The sequence below is a fragment of the Symphalangus syndactylus genome, chromosome 8 (genome assembly GCF_028878055.3).
Source record: "Symphalangus syndactylus isolate Jambi chromosome 8, NHGRI_mSymSyn1-v2.1_pri, whole genome shotgun sequence".
Taxonomy (NCBI): Eukaryota; Metazoa; Chordata; class Mammalia; order Primates; family Hylobatidae; genus Symphalangus; species Symphalangus syndactylus.
Genome location: NC_072430.2, coordinates 52753232 through 52772501, shown reverse-complemented (window position 1 = coordinate 52772501; position 19270 = coordinate 52753232). Strand labels below are relative to the sequence as shown.

General features: G+C 44.0%; 1 protein-coding gene across 5 annotated transcripts in view; it reads left to right on the top strand.

Moving 5' to 3' along the window:
- MTHFD1 (methylenetetrahydrofolate dehydrogenase, cyclohydrolase and formyltetrahydrofolate synthetase 1) overlaps positions 1-19270 on the top strand; it is a 72220-nt gene that overhangs the window by 24294 nt on the left and 28656 nt on the right. For all 5 annotated transcript variants that reach the window (XR_010122102.1, XM_055289111.2, XM_063644512.1 and 2 more), the window contains exons 4-13: positions 586-639; positions 3500-3636; positions 4105-4205; positions 6662-6798; positions 8608-8719; positions 13258-13385; positions 14190-14287; positions 14479-14652; positions 15802-15938; positions 18667-18713. Coding sequence is in view for 4 of the 5 variants with exons in the window: in XM_055289111.2 (XP_055145086.1) it covers positions 586-639; positions 3500-3636; positions 4105-4205; positions 6662-6798; positions 8608-8719; positions 13258-13385; positions 14190-14287; positions 14479-14652; positions 15802-15938; positions 18667-18713 (1125 nt within the window). In the remaining variant the exon portion in view is untranslated. The remainder of the gene's footprint in view (positions 1-585; positions 640-3499; positions 3637-4104; positions 4206-6661; positions 6799-8607; positions 8720-13257; positions 13386-14189; positions 14288-14478; positions 14653-15801; positions 15939-18666; positions 18714-19270) is intronic.

Below are 19270 nucleotides of genomic sequence, written 5' to 3'. Positions count from 1 at the left end.
ATAAGAGTGAAACTCCATCCAAAAAAGAAAGACGATACAGACAAGTGGGGCAGAGGAAAAATGCAGGCAATCTGCATTTTACATAAGATAACATAGACAGAATTGGGCAGGGGAAAAATCAGATATACATTTGTGTCTGGTGGGCTGGGGGGATTTACATTGCCATGGTGAAATTTTAACAGAAACATCGTAAAGATCTTGCAGCTCACTACGAATTTCCTTGTGGGCAAAATATGGGGGAGGCATGTAGCTTTTCATCTTGTAACATCTTATTTAGGAACCAAAATGGGGAGGCAGATTTGCATGACCCAGTTCCCAGCTTAGCTTTTCCCTTTGACTTAATGAATTTGGGGTCCCAAGATTTAATTTCCTTTCTCAAGGAATAGCAAGCATAACATTGCTGAAGAGCAGTGGTGGCAATTAACAAGTGAATGATGAATGGGTTGAAGTGAGGGACTCATTCTTCAGAACATATAAGGGTGAAATGATGACCAACACCTTGTTTGTTAGTCATGTCTGTAAAAAAAATGGTTCAATATCTCAAGTCGTCTTGCCATTTACGTGCTTTTAATGTCCATTTTGCAGATTGGGATCAAAGCCACTCACATCAAGTTACCAAGAACAACCACAGAATCTGAGGTGAGCTTTTGTGAGTTGATTGTGAAGAGGGAAGGTGAAGTGGTTTCCTCTCTGGTTTTGGTTTAGGTGGCTTTGGGGACTGACACATTTAGCCAAGACCTCCAGGTGTTTGTTTTGTTTTTGTTTTTTTTTTTTTTTTTGAGACACAGTTTTGCTCTTGTTGCCCAGGCTGGAGGGCAATGATGCAATCTCGACTCCCTGCAACCTCCACCTCCCAGGTTCAAGCAATTCTCCTGCCTCAGCCTCCCGAGTAGCTGGGATTACAGGTGCCCACCACCTTGCCCGGCTAATTTTTATATTTTTAATAGAGACGGGATTTCACCATGTTGGCCAGGCTGGTCTCGAACTCCTGACCTTAGGTGATTTACCCGCCTTGGCCTCCCAAAGTGCTGGGATTACAGGCATGAGCCACCACGCTTGGCACCTCCAGGTATTCCTTCTTCACAGACTCTCACAGAGGAGATGGTGCAGGGATGAACATTTGGTACTCAAAGTGTTACTGCAGTACTGTTTGCTTCCAAATCATCTGTTGTGTTTATTAAAACTGATCTTTGGAGCTGGGCACGGTGGCTCATGCCTGTAATACCAGCACTTTGGGAGGCCAAGGTGGGCGGATCACCTGAGGTCGGGAGTTCGAGACCAGCCTGGCCAACATGGAGAAACCCTGTCTCTACTAAAAAATACAAAATTTGCCAGGCGTGGTGGTGCATGCCTGTAATCCCAGCTACTCGGGAGGCTGAGGCAGGAGAATCACTTGAACCCAGGAGGCAGAGGTTGCGGTGAGCCGAGATCACACCATTGCACTGCAACCTGGGCAAAAAGAGCAAAACTCCGTCTCAAAAAAAAAATAGGTAAAACTGATCATTGGCCTGTAATTATCTGCATTCTAAAAACCAAATATGTATTCCTTTTATATGAGGTTCAGGAATAGGCAGAACAAATCAGCAGTGATTAAAGTCAGAACTGTGGTTGCCTGTAGGTGCGAGATTAATGCTAAAGGTGTAGGAGGATAAAGCAACTTCCTTGAGGTTATGGCAATGTTCCATATATGCGCTGTCCAGTATGGGAGCCACTAGCCCCATGAGGCTATTTGAATTTAATTAAAATGAAATAAAATTAAAAATTCACTTCCTTGGTTGTACTAGCCACTTTGCAAGGGTTCAGTAGCTGCTATTGTATTATAAGGTGCAAATTATAGAAAATTTCTGCCATCGCAGAAAAGATGATTGGACATTGCTGCTCTACATCTTGATTTGGATGATTGTAACATGGGTATTATTGCTGTAATAAGTTATTAGAGTTCTTAGCTCTTTTTATTTTACTGTATTGTATTTTTAGAGACAGGGTCTCACTTGTTGCCTCAGCTGCAGCACAGTGGTGTGGTCATAGCTCATTGTAGCCTCAACCTCCTAAGCTCAAGTGATCCTCCCACCTCAGCGTCTTGAGCAGCTGGGACTATAGGCATGATTTATTTTATTTTATTTATTTTATTTTATTTTTTATTTTATTTTATTTCATAGATAGAGTTTTACTCTTGTCGCCCAGGCTAGAGTGCAGTGGTGCAATCTTGGCTCACTGCAACCTCCACCTCCTGGGTTCAAGCGATTCTCATGCCTCAGCCTCCTGAGTAGCTGTGACTACAGGCATGTGCCACCACACCCAGCTAATTTTTGTATTTTTAGTTGCTCATATTGCCTAGGCTGGTCTCAAACTCCTGACCTCAAGTGGTCTGCCCACCCAAGCCTCCCAAAGTGCTGGGATTACAGGCGTGAGCCACTGTGCCTGTCCCCCACCCCCCCCCCTTTTTTTTTTTGAGACTGAGTCTTGCTCTGTTGCCCAGGCTGGAGTGCAGTGGTACGATCTCAGCTCACTGCAACCTCCGCTTCCTGGGTTCAAGCGATTCTTATGCCTCAGCCTCCTGAGAGGCTGAGATTACAGACACGTGACACCACGCCCAGCTTATTTTTTATATTTTTGTAGAGACAGGATTTCACCATGTTGGCCAGGCTGGTTTCACACTCCTGGCTTCAAGTGATCCAGTAGCTGCTATTGTATTGTAAGGTACAAATTATAGAAAATAATTTTCTATATTTTGGGAGGCCTGCCTTGGCCTCCCAAAGTGCTGGGATAACAGGTGTGAGCCACCGCACCCAGCCCTAATTTTTTTTTTTTTTTTTGAGATGGAGTTTCACTATCGTTGCCCAGGCCGGAGTGCAATGGCGCAATCTCAGCTCACCGCTGGAGTGCAGTGGCACTATCTCAGCACACTGCAACCTCCGCCTCCTGGGTTCAAGCAATTCTCCTGCCTCAGCCTCCCGAGTAGCTGGGATTACAGGCATGCACCACCATGCCTGGCTAATTTAGTATTTTTAGTAGAGACAGGGTTTCACTATGTTGGCCAAGCTGGTCTCAAACTCCCAACCTCAGATGATCTACCAACCTCAGCCTCCCAAAGTGCTGGCATTACAGGCGTGAACCACCGCACCCAGCCCCCGGCCCTAATTTTTAAAAAATTTTTGTAGATATCACATTTCACTGTGTTGCCCAGGCTGGTCTTGAACTCCTGGGTTCAAGTAATCCTCCTGACTTGGCCTCCCAAAGTGCTGGGATTACAGGCATGAGCCACCTCGCCCAGCCACTTAGCTCTTTTATTTGATGGACTTCTTACCAGACACCTAGGGGATGCATTCTATGTTAAAGTACAGGTGCTCTCAGGATTCAAGGGGAAGGTACATTCTGAAAGGACTATAATTAAAGTGTTGGGGGAAAATAGGGCAACCTAAATTTTGCCTTAGAAAGTGTTTCTTCCTACCTTTTGATTTCTATGTGATATACAAATTATATATGGTATTACTTTTAGGTGATCAAGTACATTACATCTTTGAATGAAGACTCTACTGTACACGGGTTCTTAGTGCAGCTACCTTTAGATTCAGAGAATTCCATTAACACTGAAGAAGTGATCAATGCTATTGCACCCGAGAAGGATGTGGATGGGTAAGTGTGGCTTGGCTTCCTATGTCTCATTGCATGCTTTCATTTATAATATGTTTCTTTTTTTTTTTTTTTTTTTTTTTTTTTTTGAGACAGAGTCTGGCTCTGTCCCCCAGGCTGGAGTGCAGTGGCGCGATCTCGGCTCACTGCAAGCTCCGCCTCCCGGGTTCACGCCATTCTCTTGCCTCAGCCTCCCGAGTAGCTGGGACTACAGGCACCCGCCAACACGCCCGGCTAATTTTTTGTATTTTTAGTAGAGACGGGGTTTCACCGTGTTAGCCAGGATGGTCTCGATCTCCTGACCTCGTGATCCGCCCGCCTCGGCCTCCCAAAGTGCTGGGATTACAGGCTTGAGCCACCGCGCCCGGCCCTATAATATGTTTCGATTTGGGGAATACAGCATAAATGTTTCTAAAGAGTAAAGACATCTAATTGCCTTTATTTCCTTCTTATTTCCATCACTTTTTTTAGATTGACTAGCATCAATGCTGGGAAACTTGCTAGAGGTGACCTCAATGACTGTTTCATTCCTTGTACGCCTAAGGGATGCTTGGAACTCATCAAAGAGGCAGGTAAAAACAACAAACCAAACAACAAGAAAGCACCATTTCCTGAATCCTGGTCTTGACATGTGGTGGCATAGAGGAGGTACATTGTGGGCCATAAATAAATGGATTTGATTGGCAGAAGGGCCTGTCTACTAAGGATGTTACCTAAATTTTCTCTCAATTTTCTCAGCAACTCTATGAAGTAGGTACTGTTATTGTTCAACTGCTAAGAAAATAGGCTCAGGCCAGGCACGGCAGCTCATGCCTGTAATCCCAGCACTTCGGGAGGCCGAAGAGGGCTGAGATCACCTGAGGTCATGAATTCAAGACCAGCCTGGTCAACATGGTGAAACCCTGTCTCTACTAAAAATACAAAAAAATTATCCAGGCAGGGTGGCGTGCACCTGTACTCCCAGCTATTCAGGAGGCAGAGATGGGAGGATTGCTTGAACCCGGGAGGCGGAGGTTGCAGTGAGCCGAGATCACCCCACTGCACTCCAGCCTGGGCAACAGAGTGAGACCCTGTCTCTAAAACAAACAAACAAACAAACAAACAAAACCAGCTCAGAGAGAGCAAGTAACTTGTCTGGGAGGCAACGGAACCAAGATTTGAATTCAGAGAGTTACCTGAGTTCAAAGCAATTTATTTTTTGCGAAAAAATAACCTATACGGTAATAAAAATTTGGATAGTTTAAAAGGATATGAAGTGAAAAGTCCCACCACTCCCCACCCCCAAAATGGGCACTGAATCTCCACAGTAGTTCCAGGACTCGACAGATGGCTGGAAATGGGTCTCCTGCACAGTTGGCCATATTGTCCCGTTACTAGTTAGCACCTTGCTATTTTAATTTCATTATGAATACTTTTAGCAGAGGTTATTTTTTTACAGGGAAATGGGTCCTGGTAAAAAGAAGTAGGTCAGAAGTTTCAAGTGGAAAGTTTTGGCCAGCATAAATGAAAATTTTCTGTGGTTGGCAAGAGAAGGTCAAGCCATAAGCTTTGACAGTTCATTTCTACAGTTAAATGTATATTCTTCAGCATATTTAGCAAACATTGTAGTGCCTTGCTTAAAAAAAAAAAATCCCACGAGGACAGCACCTGAAGGCCTCTCACTGCCTCTTATTGACAGTGATGCTACCATTTGCCTTGATGCAGTTTTTTTTTTTTTTTTTTTGAGACGGAGTCTCGCTTTGTCGCCCAGGCTGGAGTGCAGTGGCGCAATCTCGGCTCACTGCAAGCTCCGCCTCCCGGGTTCACGCCATTCTCCTGCCTCAGCCTCTCCGAGTAGCTGGGACTACAGGCGCCCGCCACCACGCCCGGCTAATTTTTTGTATTTTTAGTAAAGACGGGGTTTCACCGTGGTCTCGATCTCCTGACCTCATGATCTGCCTGCCTCGGCCTCCCAAAGTGCTGGGATTACAAGCGTGAGCCACCGCGCCCGGCCTCCTGATGCAGTTTTAACTCTTCTGCTGAATCCTAAAAAGTATAGAAAGTTACCTTTTAAAACTTTGAGGTCTTTACTTCTAGATGTTCATGATGTTAACGTTATTATGAGTTTATCTTTTTCTGAAAAAAATGATTTTGTGCGAGAAGCACAATTTAAACCCTTGCTGCTTTGAGCAAGGGTCCACTGCCCTCAGCCTTGACTGCCCTGAGGATTCTGATGAAGTTGTCAACTTCTCTCTGCTTTCTTCTTTGTGGACAGCTCATTTTCGGGCTCCACTTTGTGGCCACAAACACCTACAGCCTGGTTCCATCCTCATGCCTAACAGTCATGGGATTGGATCTTATCAGCTGAGGGAAGAAATATGGTCCCCTGTCCACTACTGGGTACTCACTCAGGCGGTCTTTAGTAGAGTATGAGTCAGCCCTGAAAAGGACATTGGTATATTGCCAGAAAAATGGATGCTGTGATAGCAAAAAGAAAGCTTTGCCGCCACAGTTCAATTTCCCCTTTATCACTTCCCTGCAAGTAACCCTATGGCTCAGGCCCTAAGCCAAAAGAGAAATTTGGGTGGGGAACTGTACAAACAACTTACCAAAGTTGGAAGGAATTACCCATACTAATCTAATTTCCTACACATCTCTCCAACCTGTTACGTACACCCTATTTGTTTTAACTGTTTTTCCCATGTAATTTAATCTGATGTCTTCTTCTGTATGTCTGATTAGCTGTATGTCAGGGTTTCTTTTTTCTTTGAGTGTAGGTTTTCTTCCCACTCCCCTATGACTCAATGAATGATCTTGGTTTAAGCCGCTCCCAAAAACCCACAGCAAGAAGGACACAAGTACAAGTCCCAATTTATAGCTGAAACCCTAGAGGTGAGAATATTATTGCCAAAGAAGGAATGTTTTTAGGAAGGTTTCTGTTTGATGTTAAGAACCTGTTTTTGTGCACTTATTCTAAATTCTCCACGTGGCATGTGAAGGAGGGCAGCTTCTATCCTCCAACTCTGATGCAGGCTGGCTTTTCTTTCAGGGGTGCCGATTGCCGGAAGGCATGCTGTGGTGGTCGGGCGCAGTAAAATAGTCGGGGCCCCAATGCATGACTTGCTTCTGTGGAACAATGCCACAGTGACCACCTGCCACTCCAAGACTACCAATCTGGATGAGGAGGTAGGGTGTCCAGAGGAGAGGTAAAGGTGTTACGGTGGGGAGGGTGGGTGTTCTCTTCACACACTAAGTGCCAGAGGCTGCCATGTCCTTTACAATCATAACCTCATTTAACCCCATCATCTCATTTTTACAGGATGAAAAAACAAATTCAAATGAAAGGCTGAGGGGGGTGGCTCACACCTGTAGTCCCAACACTTTGGGAGGCTGAGGCAGGAGGATTGTTTGAGCCCAAGAGTTTTTGAGACCAGCCTGGGCAACATAGTGAGACACTTTCTCTGCAAAAAAAAATTAAAAATTAGCCAGATGGGGTGGGCACATGCCTGTAGTCCCAGCTACTCGGGAGGTTGAGGCAAGAGGATTGCTTGAGCCCCAGGAGGTGGAGGCTGCAGTAAGCCATGATCACACCACTGCACTCCAGCCTGGGCTACAGAGCAAGACCCCGTCTCAAAAAAAAAAAAAAAAAAAAAAATTAATTAAAAAAAACCATAAAATTAAAAGCATGCCCAAGTTTATACAGAGTTTGTTCTGTGTACTTTCTCTCTTCCTTTTTCTTTTTTATTTATTTTTTTTTTGAGATGGAGTTTCACTCTTGTTGCCCAGGCTGGAGTGCAATGGTGCAATCTCAGCTCACCACAACCTCTGCCTCCTGGTTCAAGTGATTCTCCTGCCTCAGCCTCCCAAGTAGCTGGGATTACAGGCATGTGCCACCACGCCTGGCTAATTTTGTATTTTTAGTAGAGACAGGGTTTCTCCATGTTGGTCAGGCCGGTCTCGAACTCCTGACCTCAGGTGATCCACCTGTCTCGGCCTCCCAAAGTACTGGGATTACAGGCATGAGCCACCACGCTCAGCCTTTGTCTTTTTTCTTTAGAGACAGGGTCTTGCTCTGTTGTTTAGGCTAGAGTGCAGTGGCAGTCCATCAGAGCCCACTGCAGCTTTGAACTCCTAGGCTTGAGTGATCCTCCTGCATCAACCTTCTGAGTAGCTGGGACTACAGGCATGTGCCACCATGCCTGGCTAATTTTTAAGCTTTTTGTAGCGACAAGGGTCTCACTGTGTTGCCCAGGCTGGACTCAAACTCCTGGACTCAAGCGATCCTCCTGGTTCACCTTCCTAAAGTGCTAGGATTACAGGCGTGACCCAACATGCCTGGCCTCTCACCAAGTACTTTCTACCCTAATCTGCCTCGTGGTGGACAGGGATTAGCAGTACAGGCACTCAGATTGACCTCTGGCAGCCAGATCCCATGTGTGTAAAAGTGGTGGCTTCAGAGTGGAGGTGCTCCAGAGGCAGTCGTGGGCAGTAGTCTGCTAATATCTATGGCAGCTTGTTCTAGATCCCTGCATCAGATTCCTGAGCCCAAGAATGAGCACACACACGTGCCTGTTGACAGTGCAGTCTCTTAAATGTGGGGAGAGAGCAGGAGAGGGGCCTAGTACCTTCTCTTTTAATCCTCCCAAAGTAGTGCTCTACATTCTGTGGGAGAAGGAACAGTGTCTGGACATTAACACACAGGGCCCCAAGCCTGTTTGCCCCTCTGCCTTGCAGGTTGACACTGATTTCCCTATGGGTAAAATGGCTGGTGAAAGGGAGCTCTTTGGCATGTGTAGAAATGAGCACGGCATGTGAAGGGCTATCAGAAACAGTGTGTGGCTTACATTTGAGGCCTTAACCCAATATCTTACGAAATAGCTTACGACAGTTAAGAATTTAATATAAAGCTCAGGGATGTCTTTTTCATTTCTGGGTTTTTTTTTTTGGTGTGTATTTCATTATTTCATTTCTGATGTCCAAATCCCCTACCCCTAGGTAAATAAAGGTGACATCCTGGTGGTTGCAACTGGTCAGCCTGAAATGGTTAAAGGGGAGTGGATCAAACCTGGGGCAATAGTCATCGACTGTGGAATCAATTATGTCCCAGGTGAGTGTTGCTGGAGGAGTAAGGTGGCTGCTGGTGTTGAGGATGGTATCTAGGTCATCAAAAGAAGCCTGAGAGAGAAAGTTATCTCATTTTATGCTTGTAGTACTAAGGTTTAGAGAGACTGACTAGCCCAAGGGTGCACAGAGTTAGTAGATAGAAGAGTTGCCACTTACAAGCAGGTCTGCCTGGTGCCAGAGCCTGTGATTTTCATCCTGTGCTGTACAGCTTCCAAGATGATTTTGTCCAGGGAGAAAGTGAGAGGGAGGGCAGGAGGGATATATCAGTTTATCTTCATGTAGAGATCACCCTTTATTTTAGCAAAGTTTATAGATGGATTTAAAATACAGTATAATTATTGCAAAGTGCTATGAGAGTCCAGAAGAGGGACTCATTCTGCCAAGAGGAGGGCTTTACAAAGAAGATATTTGACCTGGGTTTTTTTCTAGGCTGAGAGGATAAATCTAGCCTTTTAATCATGTCCAAAACTGTACTCGGCATCCTCATCCCCAAGTTACCCCTTACTCCCGTCTTTTGATTAGTATCACCATTCTTCCTTTCCGCAGGTCTGAAGCCTTTTAGTTTTCCTCCCAAGCATCCCCTATATTGGATCAGTCTCTAAATATTAGGAATTGTTTTCTCTCTCCTCTGTTCTCAGTGTCACCACTCAGTGTTACCTTCTCAGCTGATGGGCTGTGATAACTTCCTTGTAGATGTCCCTCCCTCCAGCTGCTTCCCACTCAGATCTATCCCCATGCTCTCGCCTTGCCATGTTCACCTTCTGGCATGGACATTTGAGCCTCTTCCTTCTTACTTGCCAGACTCCTTAGCCTCACACTAATTTCAGTGACCTCTGCAGCCTGTGATCTCACTTGCGCATGGTGAATACCTGTCTTCAACTTGTAAAGTGGACCACTTTCCCTTCCCTGCACATGCCTCGTTTGTCCTTTGTAGTTCCCTTACCTGCATTCTTAGTGGAGTGGGCTACTCTTTCAAACAGAAAACTTCACAGAACAATAGGGCAAAACTTGTATACGTCCTCATAGATTCAAGAAAGGAACAATCTTTAACTGAGCAACTATTGTGTATCAAGCACAATGCTAGGCCTTGGGCTACACAACTGAATAAGGTTCAACTTCACCTTCACCTTCAGCTGCTTCCTCCCCATCTCCTCTCTGTCATGTCTGTTATTCCTTCCAAACCTTGTTTGATTTCCCCTTATCAAGGGATGATCTTTCTTTCTCTCCCTCCCTCCTCTCCCATAGAACATGTGTATTGTATCTTTTATTGCATGTGTCTCATGTGTGGCGTCCTGTGCTCTCCTGCCTAGATAGCTCCTCAAGGGCAGTGGTCACTGTGGCGCCACATCCAGCTTCCTGCCATCTGACCACTGGCACTCATATCTGTTGAATTGTTGAAGGGAGTTATAACTAGAAGTCTTTTTTCTCCCTTCCCATCTCAAGTTTCAGATGTAGATGCTGAGCTGCCAGGAACATTAGTCACTGTCAAGCCTTCACCGTTTTTAACCTCCCTCCCACTCTCCCTACCGTGCTTTGAAGACAGTAGCTCATAATTGATCACTCATTTTCTTGTAGTGTAATTATCTAACAGGCGATAAAGAAATTGCTCTCCTACAACTCCTCACTTTGAATACTTGCGATATGACATTCAAGCTCAGTCTTTTTAAAACCTCACATCTTCTGTATCATATTTCTGCTTCTAGCATTTTTTTTTTTTGGATTACATGTGAGAAACGGAGAAGAAAAACCTGGGTGGCGATCTTGAGTCTTGCAGATAGGTAGGAGATGTTGACTTAAACATGAAACTTGCCATCCTTTTCACATTGATTCCTTACATAGAAAATAAAATATGAATAAAATCAAAGCAGTATCTTCCCTCCTGGTCAACAGTGTTTTTACTGATCTTGGGCATATAGGCAAATGAATGCTGATAAAGCTGGATGTTATTGTGTTCCCCAAAGGATGGCAGAATCACTCAGTTACAGACCAGCAAATGGGCCTAAAGACTGATATTTGCAAATGTTCACTTTAGAAGCAACATTTTCTACCACTGAGCTACTTCTTGGTTCATATTTTGATTATTTAAATAGTTTGCATGGTCCACTCAGGGATAACATTGTAAGTCACTTGCCAAATTAAGAATGAATCAAGGTGTGTATACCTTTTCCAAAGAAGTAGTATTTTTAAAGATTCAAGTGCAGGGCAGAAAGTATTGGCCAGAGAAACACATAAAAGTGTTCTTCCTGCTTGGCTTACTAAAGACAAACTGAGAAGGGCCAGATCAATAGTGTTTTATTTGGAAGGCTTAAAAAGAGGGAACAGATTCCCCACCCTACTCCATTCCAGTCTCAACCTATCCAGTGTAGCTGCTTCTGGATTGGCCTCTATTATTAGGGTCCCCAAATTAAATGTAGAAGAGTCAGGGCTCAGCTGGATCTTTAGTTGAATTTTGTACATGTGATTTCCCAAAGAGAAATTCTAGGGCTGGGGGTAGATAACCAAAACGTTTGCTCATTACTACGGTCATATGCTTGGCTGAGTAGTGGTCACTTTTTCCACTGACCACATCATCCTATCCACGAAGCACTGCATATTTAGCAGTATCTCGTCAACCCTGACAGTATTTGGTTTAGGAGCAAAACTGAACTCATCCAGTGCTGCGTTTAGTCATGTAGTCAAAGATATGTGTCTCTTATCTGTGGAAAAACGAAAATGACTAACATTAACACATAGAAATAGATGCAGCGGGTATTTCAAGCTAACTACAGTGTGAAGACTATTGAAACTTGTACAGAGGGCAAACCACTATCTATATTTCCTTGGCATTTTGAAATGACTCTAGGGGCTGTGAGAGGAAATGTTCCGCCATAGTTTGCTGCTTTATAATCTTCTAGAAACCTGAAACCATCCCAATGAGTTGTGTTGACCAGCTCCTTTTACTTCATATAAAAAATATCTTACATATCTGTGGTGGAAAGAGAAACTCTTGCATTTGGAGGCTGCTTTTTCAATTTCAGTAATGTACACATTTTCTCATTTTGCCCTCAGCAAACTTGTGATAGGTAGTGTTAAGCCTTCTTTGCATTTTGGACTTCAGATTAATATGGAGCCCACAGGAGCTGCAGAACTAACTTTTTTTTTTTTGAGACGGAGTTTCGCTCTTGTTGCCCAGGCTAGAGTGCAATGCTCACTGCAACCTCTGCCTCCTGGGTTCAAGTGAGTCTCCTGCCTCAGCCTCTGAGCAGCTGGGATTACAGGTGCCCGCTACCACGCCCAGCTGATTTTTTTATATTTTTAATAGAGACGGGGTTTCACCATGCTGGCCAGGCTGGTCTCGAACTCCTGACCTCAGGTGATCCACCCGCCTTGGCCTCCCAAAGTGCTGGCATTACAGGTGTGAGCCACCATGCCTGGCCCTTTTAATAAAAGAGCTGATGCTACAGCTAATCTCTTTTTTTTTTTTTTGAGACAGAGTCTCGCTCTGTCGCCCAGGCTGGAGTGCAGTGGCGCAATCTCCGATCACTGCAAGCTCTGCCCCCCGGGTTCATGCCATTCTCCTGCCTCAGCCTCCCGAGTAGCTGGGACTACAGGTGCCCGCCACCATGGCCGGCTAATTTTTTTGTATTTTTAGTAGAGATGGGGTTTCGCCGTGTTAGCCAGGATGGTCTTGATCTCCTGACCTGGTGATCCGCCCGCCTTGGCCTCCCAAAGTGCCTGCTAATCTCTTAATTCTGGCTTCTTGCCTCCACCTTGGAGCTTCTTCTCGGTTGTGGCGATCTGATCAGAGAGAAGTGGTGATGTCGCTAAGACTACCAGATGCAGCACGGGAGCCTTATTGCTTCGAGGTCTAGGCCCGCCCCCAGCCCCTCCTGGAAGTGCACTGAAGCCAAGTGTAGGATGTTCTTTGTGTGAGTGAGCAATGATGCATCATTGGGTTTTGTTCTCTTGAATAGCTTTTCTTTGCTGGTAAGATTTGTAGTTGTTCTTGTGTCCTTTTAAGGGAAGTGTAATTATATTCTTTGCCTTCAGCATACATTTAAGTAGCTGTGTCTTTGGAATTGGATGTTGAATTGTTCCTCCAGCTCACACATGGAGCTCACAAAATGCTGACAGTTGCTGTAGAAACGATATCTGGCAGCTGTGACAGAGTTGGATCTTTGTGCACCCAAAAAATTTCCTTTGTAGGCTTTAGCAAATTAACATTTTAAAAGGTGCTTATTATATACTGGGTAGTTGGTTTTAAGAATAAAAAACAGTGGGTATTTTATTTGCCACCTGAGAGACTACAAAAGGATTCTCCAGGTTCTGAAAAACCACTTATGCATCTTGTGAATTTTTGCAGGTAAAATAATTTTCTCCCTAAGAAATAGCAAACATCTGTCATTCCATAGCTTTTAAGTTAAGTAGGCACTGGAGCCTGATGGGACTAACACACCCTAAAATTCTGCTGAGTTTTTGTCATAACTGATCACCAGGATTGTGATTCTGAGACTTAGTTTTGATTTCTCCCCACTTGACCAGATAATAAAAAACCAAATGGGAGAAAAGTTGTGGGTGATGTGGCATACGACGAGGCCAAAGAGAGGGCGAGCTTCATCACTCCTGTTCCTGGCGGCGTAGGGCCCATGACAGTTGCAATGCTCATGCAGGTAATTGTGAATAAAAGTTTCTATAAGAGTTCTGAAAAGCTGATCGAGTTTTGGCCGCTTTTCTCCCCAGGTAGAAATGTCAAAAACCTACTCAGAAGTTAAGTAAAGATGTGAATTTATTGAGAAAAAGGGAAGGGAAGAACAGAGAAATAAGATCAGGCACATTAATAGAGGAAAGTAGGGATGGCATAATTCCAATCTCTTTTGGAATATAATAACTTTGAAAGAAGAAAAGTGCAATCACACTGGCTTGGCCAGGTCTGTTTTGGTTTGCCTTCCCTTTCTTTTTTTTTTTTTTTTTTGAGACGGAGTTTTGCTCTTGCTGCCCAGGCTGGAGTGCAATGGTGTGATCTTGGCTTACCGCAACCTCCATCTCCCTGATTCAAGTGATTCTCCTGCCTCAGCCTCCTGAGTAGCTGGGATTACAGGTGTGCGCCACCACGCCTGGCGAATTTTGTATTTTTAGTAGAGACAGAGGTTTCTCCACGTTGGTCAGGCTGGTCTGGAACTCCTGACCTCAGGTGATCCGCCCACCTCGGCCTTCCAAAGTGCTCGGATTACAGGTGTGAGCCACCGTGCCCAGCCTTCTTTCCCTTTCTAACATGCACCAGCTGACAGGGGCCAGGCGAGCAGCCCCAAAGCATGTTAGGTGCCTGTTGACTCTTACCTCAGATTGAAGCATGGTAATAAGTGGGTCTGAAGCAGTTCATTTTGTGATTGAACTGGAGTGACCTGGAGCTTGAAACTGAGGTGAGGATTAAAATAACCACCTCTTCTAAGTTTCATGTATTTCATTTTGTTTAGAGCACAGTAGAGAGTGCCAAGCGTTTCCTGGAGAAATTTAAGCCAGGAAAGTGGATGATTCAGTATAACAACCTTAACCTCAAGATGCCTGTTCCAAGGTAAAAATGAAGTTTTACTGATTTAAAACTTTGTGAATTGTTGGTTTTTAGTTGACAGATACTGTGAGTTCACATATGCTCCCTCTGAAGGTGTCTTCAGTGGTTGGGGTTGAGTTGGGGGCTTATTATTACTGTGGGATTAATTAAACTCAGTGGATAAACATTAATACCTATTTTCTATGTTTCCAAAGTGACATTGATATATCACGATCTTGTAAACCGAAGCCCATTTGTAAGCTGGCTCGAGAAATTGGTCTGCTGTCTGAAGAGGTAGAATTATATGGTGAAACAAAGGCCAAAGTTCTGCTGTCAGCACTAGAACGCCTGAAGCACTGGCCTGATGGGAAATACGTGGTGGTGACTGGGTATGGTTTTTATTCATGTTGCCATCCGAATCTTAGTATCAGTCCTGATCATTAATATCAGGCGTTGCATTTGCACTTGGCACATGTATGTAGAGGTGCCTTTAATTTGATTTTAGCATTTTCACCTGTATTTGATCTCATTTGATCCTTACAGCAATCCTGAGAGGTAGGTAAGAATAGATTATAATCATAGATGAGAAAATTGGTCAAGGTTATCCATCTAGTAAGTGGAAGAGTTTGGTCTTAAAACCCGGTCTTAAGATAGAATCACCTTTTGTTGTTGTTGTTGTTGTTGTTGTTTTGAGACAGAGTCTCACTCTGTTGCCCAGGCTGGAGTGCAGTGGCATGATCTCGGCTCACTACAACCTCTGTCTCCCGAGTTCAAGTGGTTCTCCTGCCTCAGCATTCCGAGTAGCTGGGACTACAGGTGCAAGCCACCACACCTAGCTAATTTTTGTATTTTTAGTAGAGACTGTATTTCACTATGTTGGCCAGGCTGGTCTCGAACTCCTGACCTTGTGATCCACCCACCTCAGCCTCCCAAAGTGCTGGGATTACAGGCGTGAGCCACCGCACCTGGCCAGAATCACCTTTTTGAACCCAAAATTCATTAATTTGATGGATTTACTAAGCATTCATTTTTATTGCTGGGCTGAGGTTATATTAAAAAGCTAGTTTTTGAGAATATAAAATGAGAAATTAAAATTATAGCCGTGTCTTTACAAGATAAAGTATATTTGCTTCTTACAGCAAGAAGAGCTAAAATACAGGAATCATTTTTTTTCTTAAAGTTTTTTGGAAATTACAACTAAGACTTTTGAAAAAGATATCTTTCAGGGCTTTTGTCTTTCTTTTTCTTTGTCTTTTCTTTCTTTTTTTTCTTTAAGAGATGGAGTTTTGCTCTGTTGCCCAGGCTGGAGTACAGTGGTGCAGTCATAGCTTACTGTAGCCTGGAACTCCTGGGCTCAAGTGATCCTCTTGCCTCAGCCTCCTATATAGCTGGGACTACAGGCATACACTGCTATGCCTGACTTTGTCTTTCTTAATCTTTAGATTACGAGTCATTCTCTAGGATCTGCTAGGTATGACTTAGTGATTCAGATACACTTAATTCTTTAAACCTTTTTCTGTTTTGCTTTCATCTTGAAGAATAACTCCAACACCCCTGGGAGAAGGGAAAAGCACAACTACAATCGGGCTAGTGCAAGCCCTTGGTGCCCATCTCTACCAGAATGTCTTTGCGTGTGTGCGACAGCCTTCTCAGGGCCCCACCTTTGGAATAAAAGGTACTAGTGAGACTGGACCATGGGTGGTGACAGGGGACCTGCTTCTCCTTCAGTCCTCCTAGGCCCACGCGACCTATGATACTTATGGGGTCTTCAACTCATTTCAACACCAGGAATGTCATTCTCACAAACCTCTGTAGTCATGCTTTTGATGAGGGCTGTCACTGGATCTCCCCAGCTCCTGCTGTCACTGTTTGCCACCACTGCACAGGGATTCTCTGGGATGGGTGATATGTAGCTGGAGGTGCTTTTATTTGACCCTCATAGTCCACTGCCACAGTAACCATAAAGGTAATTACAGCTACTGATCATCTTATGGACACTCCAGAGAAAATGACAAACCTCAGAGATGTTTCACTTTGTTGGGAATAAGAAAAGCCTACCTTTATTGAATATATGCTTTGTGCCAGATATTGTGCTGAGCAGTTTTTGCATATTATTTTATCATCCAGTACGAGATAGTATTGTCACCATTTTACAATAGCAGCAACTGGGACTTCAGAGGTGGCTTGGTCAAAGGCACCTGTATTAAGTACCAGAGTGATTCTTCCATGTCTATTTCAAGCTCTAAATTACTACCATACTCATACTTTACCTTCAGATTTTTATTGCTGCGGTACTAAGAACATGTGTTTTTTTGTTGTTTTTTTTTTTGAGACAGGGTCTCACTCACTCTGTCGCCCAGGCTGGAATGCAGTGGTGCGATCTTGGCTCACTGCAACCTCTCCACCTTCTAGGTTCAAGAGATTCTCCTGCCACAGCCTCCTGAGTAGCTGGGATTACAGGCGTGCATGACCATGCCTGGCTAATTTTTGTATTTTTGGTAGAGACGGGGTTTCACCATTTTGGCCAAGCTGGTCTTGAACTTCTGACCTCAAGTGATCTGCCTGTCTCAGCCTTCCAAATTGGTAGGACTATAGGCATGAGCCACTGTGCCAAGCTGCTATCTTAATTAAAATAATTTTTATTAATTATGATAGGTTCTTAGAGTTAGCTTTCTCTGCTTGGTGAGGGTATCACATTTTGCTTGTTCTAGCAATTACTACAAATGTTGACACCGGGTACACCTTCACCCTTCCACCTTTTTTTTTTTTTGGAGACAGAGTCTCGCTCTGTTGCCTAGGCTGGAGTACAGTGGCACTATCTTGGCTCACTGCAACCTCCGCCTCCTGGTTTCAAGCAATTCTCCTGCCTCAGCCTCCCGAGTAGCTGGGACTACAGGTGCGTGCCACCATGCCTGGCTAATTTTTGTGTTTTTAGTGGAGATGGGGGTTTCACTATGTTGGCCAGGCTGGTCTTGAACTCCTGACCTTGTGATCTGCCTGCCTCGGCCTCCCAACATGCTGAAATTATAGGCGTGAGCCACCATGCCTAGCCCACCCTTCCACCTATTTTATAAATATAATCACTTTGTTCTGCTCTTGAGCTTGTCTTAACCCCCTTTCAACTTCAGCACGAGCTATTCCTTGTTCTGCTTATTGAACCCATTATTTTCCTTTTACTCTTATTGCAAATTGCCTCACTGCACGGTCTCTGCCTCACAGAAACAAAATACATATTAATATCTCTGGGCTGGGTGCAGTGGCTCATGCCTGAAATCCCAGCACTTTGGGAGGGCGAGGTGGTAGATTACTTGAGGCCAGGAGTTCGAGACCAGCCAGGCCAACATGGCAAACCCCGTCTCTATTAAAAACACAAAAATTAGCTGGGCATGGTGGTATGTGCCTGTAATCCCAACCCATTATCCTCCAGCCTGTGAGACAGTATGAGACTCTGTCTAAAAAAAAAAAAAAAAAATATATATATATATATATATATATATATATCTGATTTACATTTATTGCACTGATAACGTGGTAACCTGGACTTTTTTTTTTTTTTTTTTTTTTTGAGACAGAGTCTTGCTCTGTCTGGAGTCCCAGCTCAAGCTGGAGTGCAGTGGCATGATCATAACTCACTGCAGCCTTGATCTCCCAGGCTAGGATTACAGGCATGAGCAGCCATGCTTGGTGTCCTGGACATTTTCAACTGGCTTTTGGCTAATACAGATTGAGCATCAGAAATCTAGAAACCTGAAATCTGAAAGGCTCCAAAATTCTAAACTTTTTGAGTGCTGACACGATGCTCAAAGGACATGCTCATTGGATCATTTAAGATTTTAAATCCTGGATTTGGGATGCTGGATCAGTATGATGCAAATATTCCAAAATCTGAAAAACAAAAACCCAAATCCAAGCATTTTAAATAAGGGATACTTAACCTGTAATCCAAGTAGGCCAGCAAAAATCTAGCAATTAGGCTGCTTTCTAACAGCCTAATCTATTTATCTCTATTTAGGAAAAATTATAGTCTTTTTGTTAGGTGTATGTATTTTAAATATCTCTGTTTTAAAAGCCAAAGTAGCTTTATGAGAGTAGGAAATTGAACAGTTTTGCCTTTATGTAACTGTCAACTGGGTGTTTTAACAAATGCCAGTAATCACAAGGAACCTATTTCTAAAGATAATGAGTAGGTATATATTTGTTCATGGTTTTGTCATTTAAACTCAGATTTCAATTGAGAGACTATTTAGTATTAGAAAACACTTGATAAAAACTGTCCAAATGATTGTAAAAAGTAAATAAATAAATGTACTTAGTAGTTACAATAATGCATTTGCATTTATTTGATTTCTAAGACATTGGAGAAGCATGCTTAACTGAGTCTCTACCCTTGACCTGTCCCCTAGGTGGCGCTGCAGGAGGTGGCTACTCCCAGGTCATTCCTATGGAAGAGGTAAAGTATTCTGGGATTTGGCTGAATTAGATCCCCCTTTTTTGGGGGGGGGAGGGTGCTGAATTAGATCCGCTTTTTTCCCTAAGACGGAGTCTTGCTCTGTTGCCCAGAGCTGGAGTGCAATGGCACGATCTCGGCTCACTGCAACCTCTGCCTGCCAGGTTCAAGCAATTCTCCTGTGTCAGCCTCCCAAGTAGCTGGGATTACAGGCATGCACCACCACACTCAGCTAATTTTGTATTTTTAGTAGAGACAGGGTTTCACCGTGTTGGCCAAGCTGGTCTTGAACTCCTGACCTCGTGATCCGCCTGCCTCGGCCTCCCAAAGTGCTGGTATTATAGGCGTGAGCCACTGCACCCAGCCTAGATTCTTTATTATGGCTTTTTCTCTCTGAAGATTAGCCTTTTTTGTAGAGCTCCTAGTGGACAAATGACTTGTTTCTCAGCAAAAGCAACACCTAGGGGGAAAACAACTTAATTTGTAGACTTGTGATACAGCTTGGTTTCAAACTTTGGCTTTCAGTGGGAATGATTATTATAAGCAAATGACCAAATGAA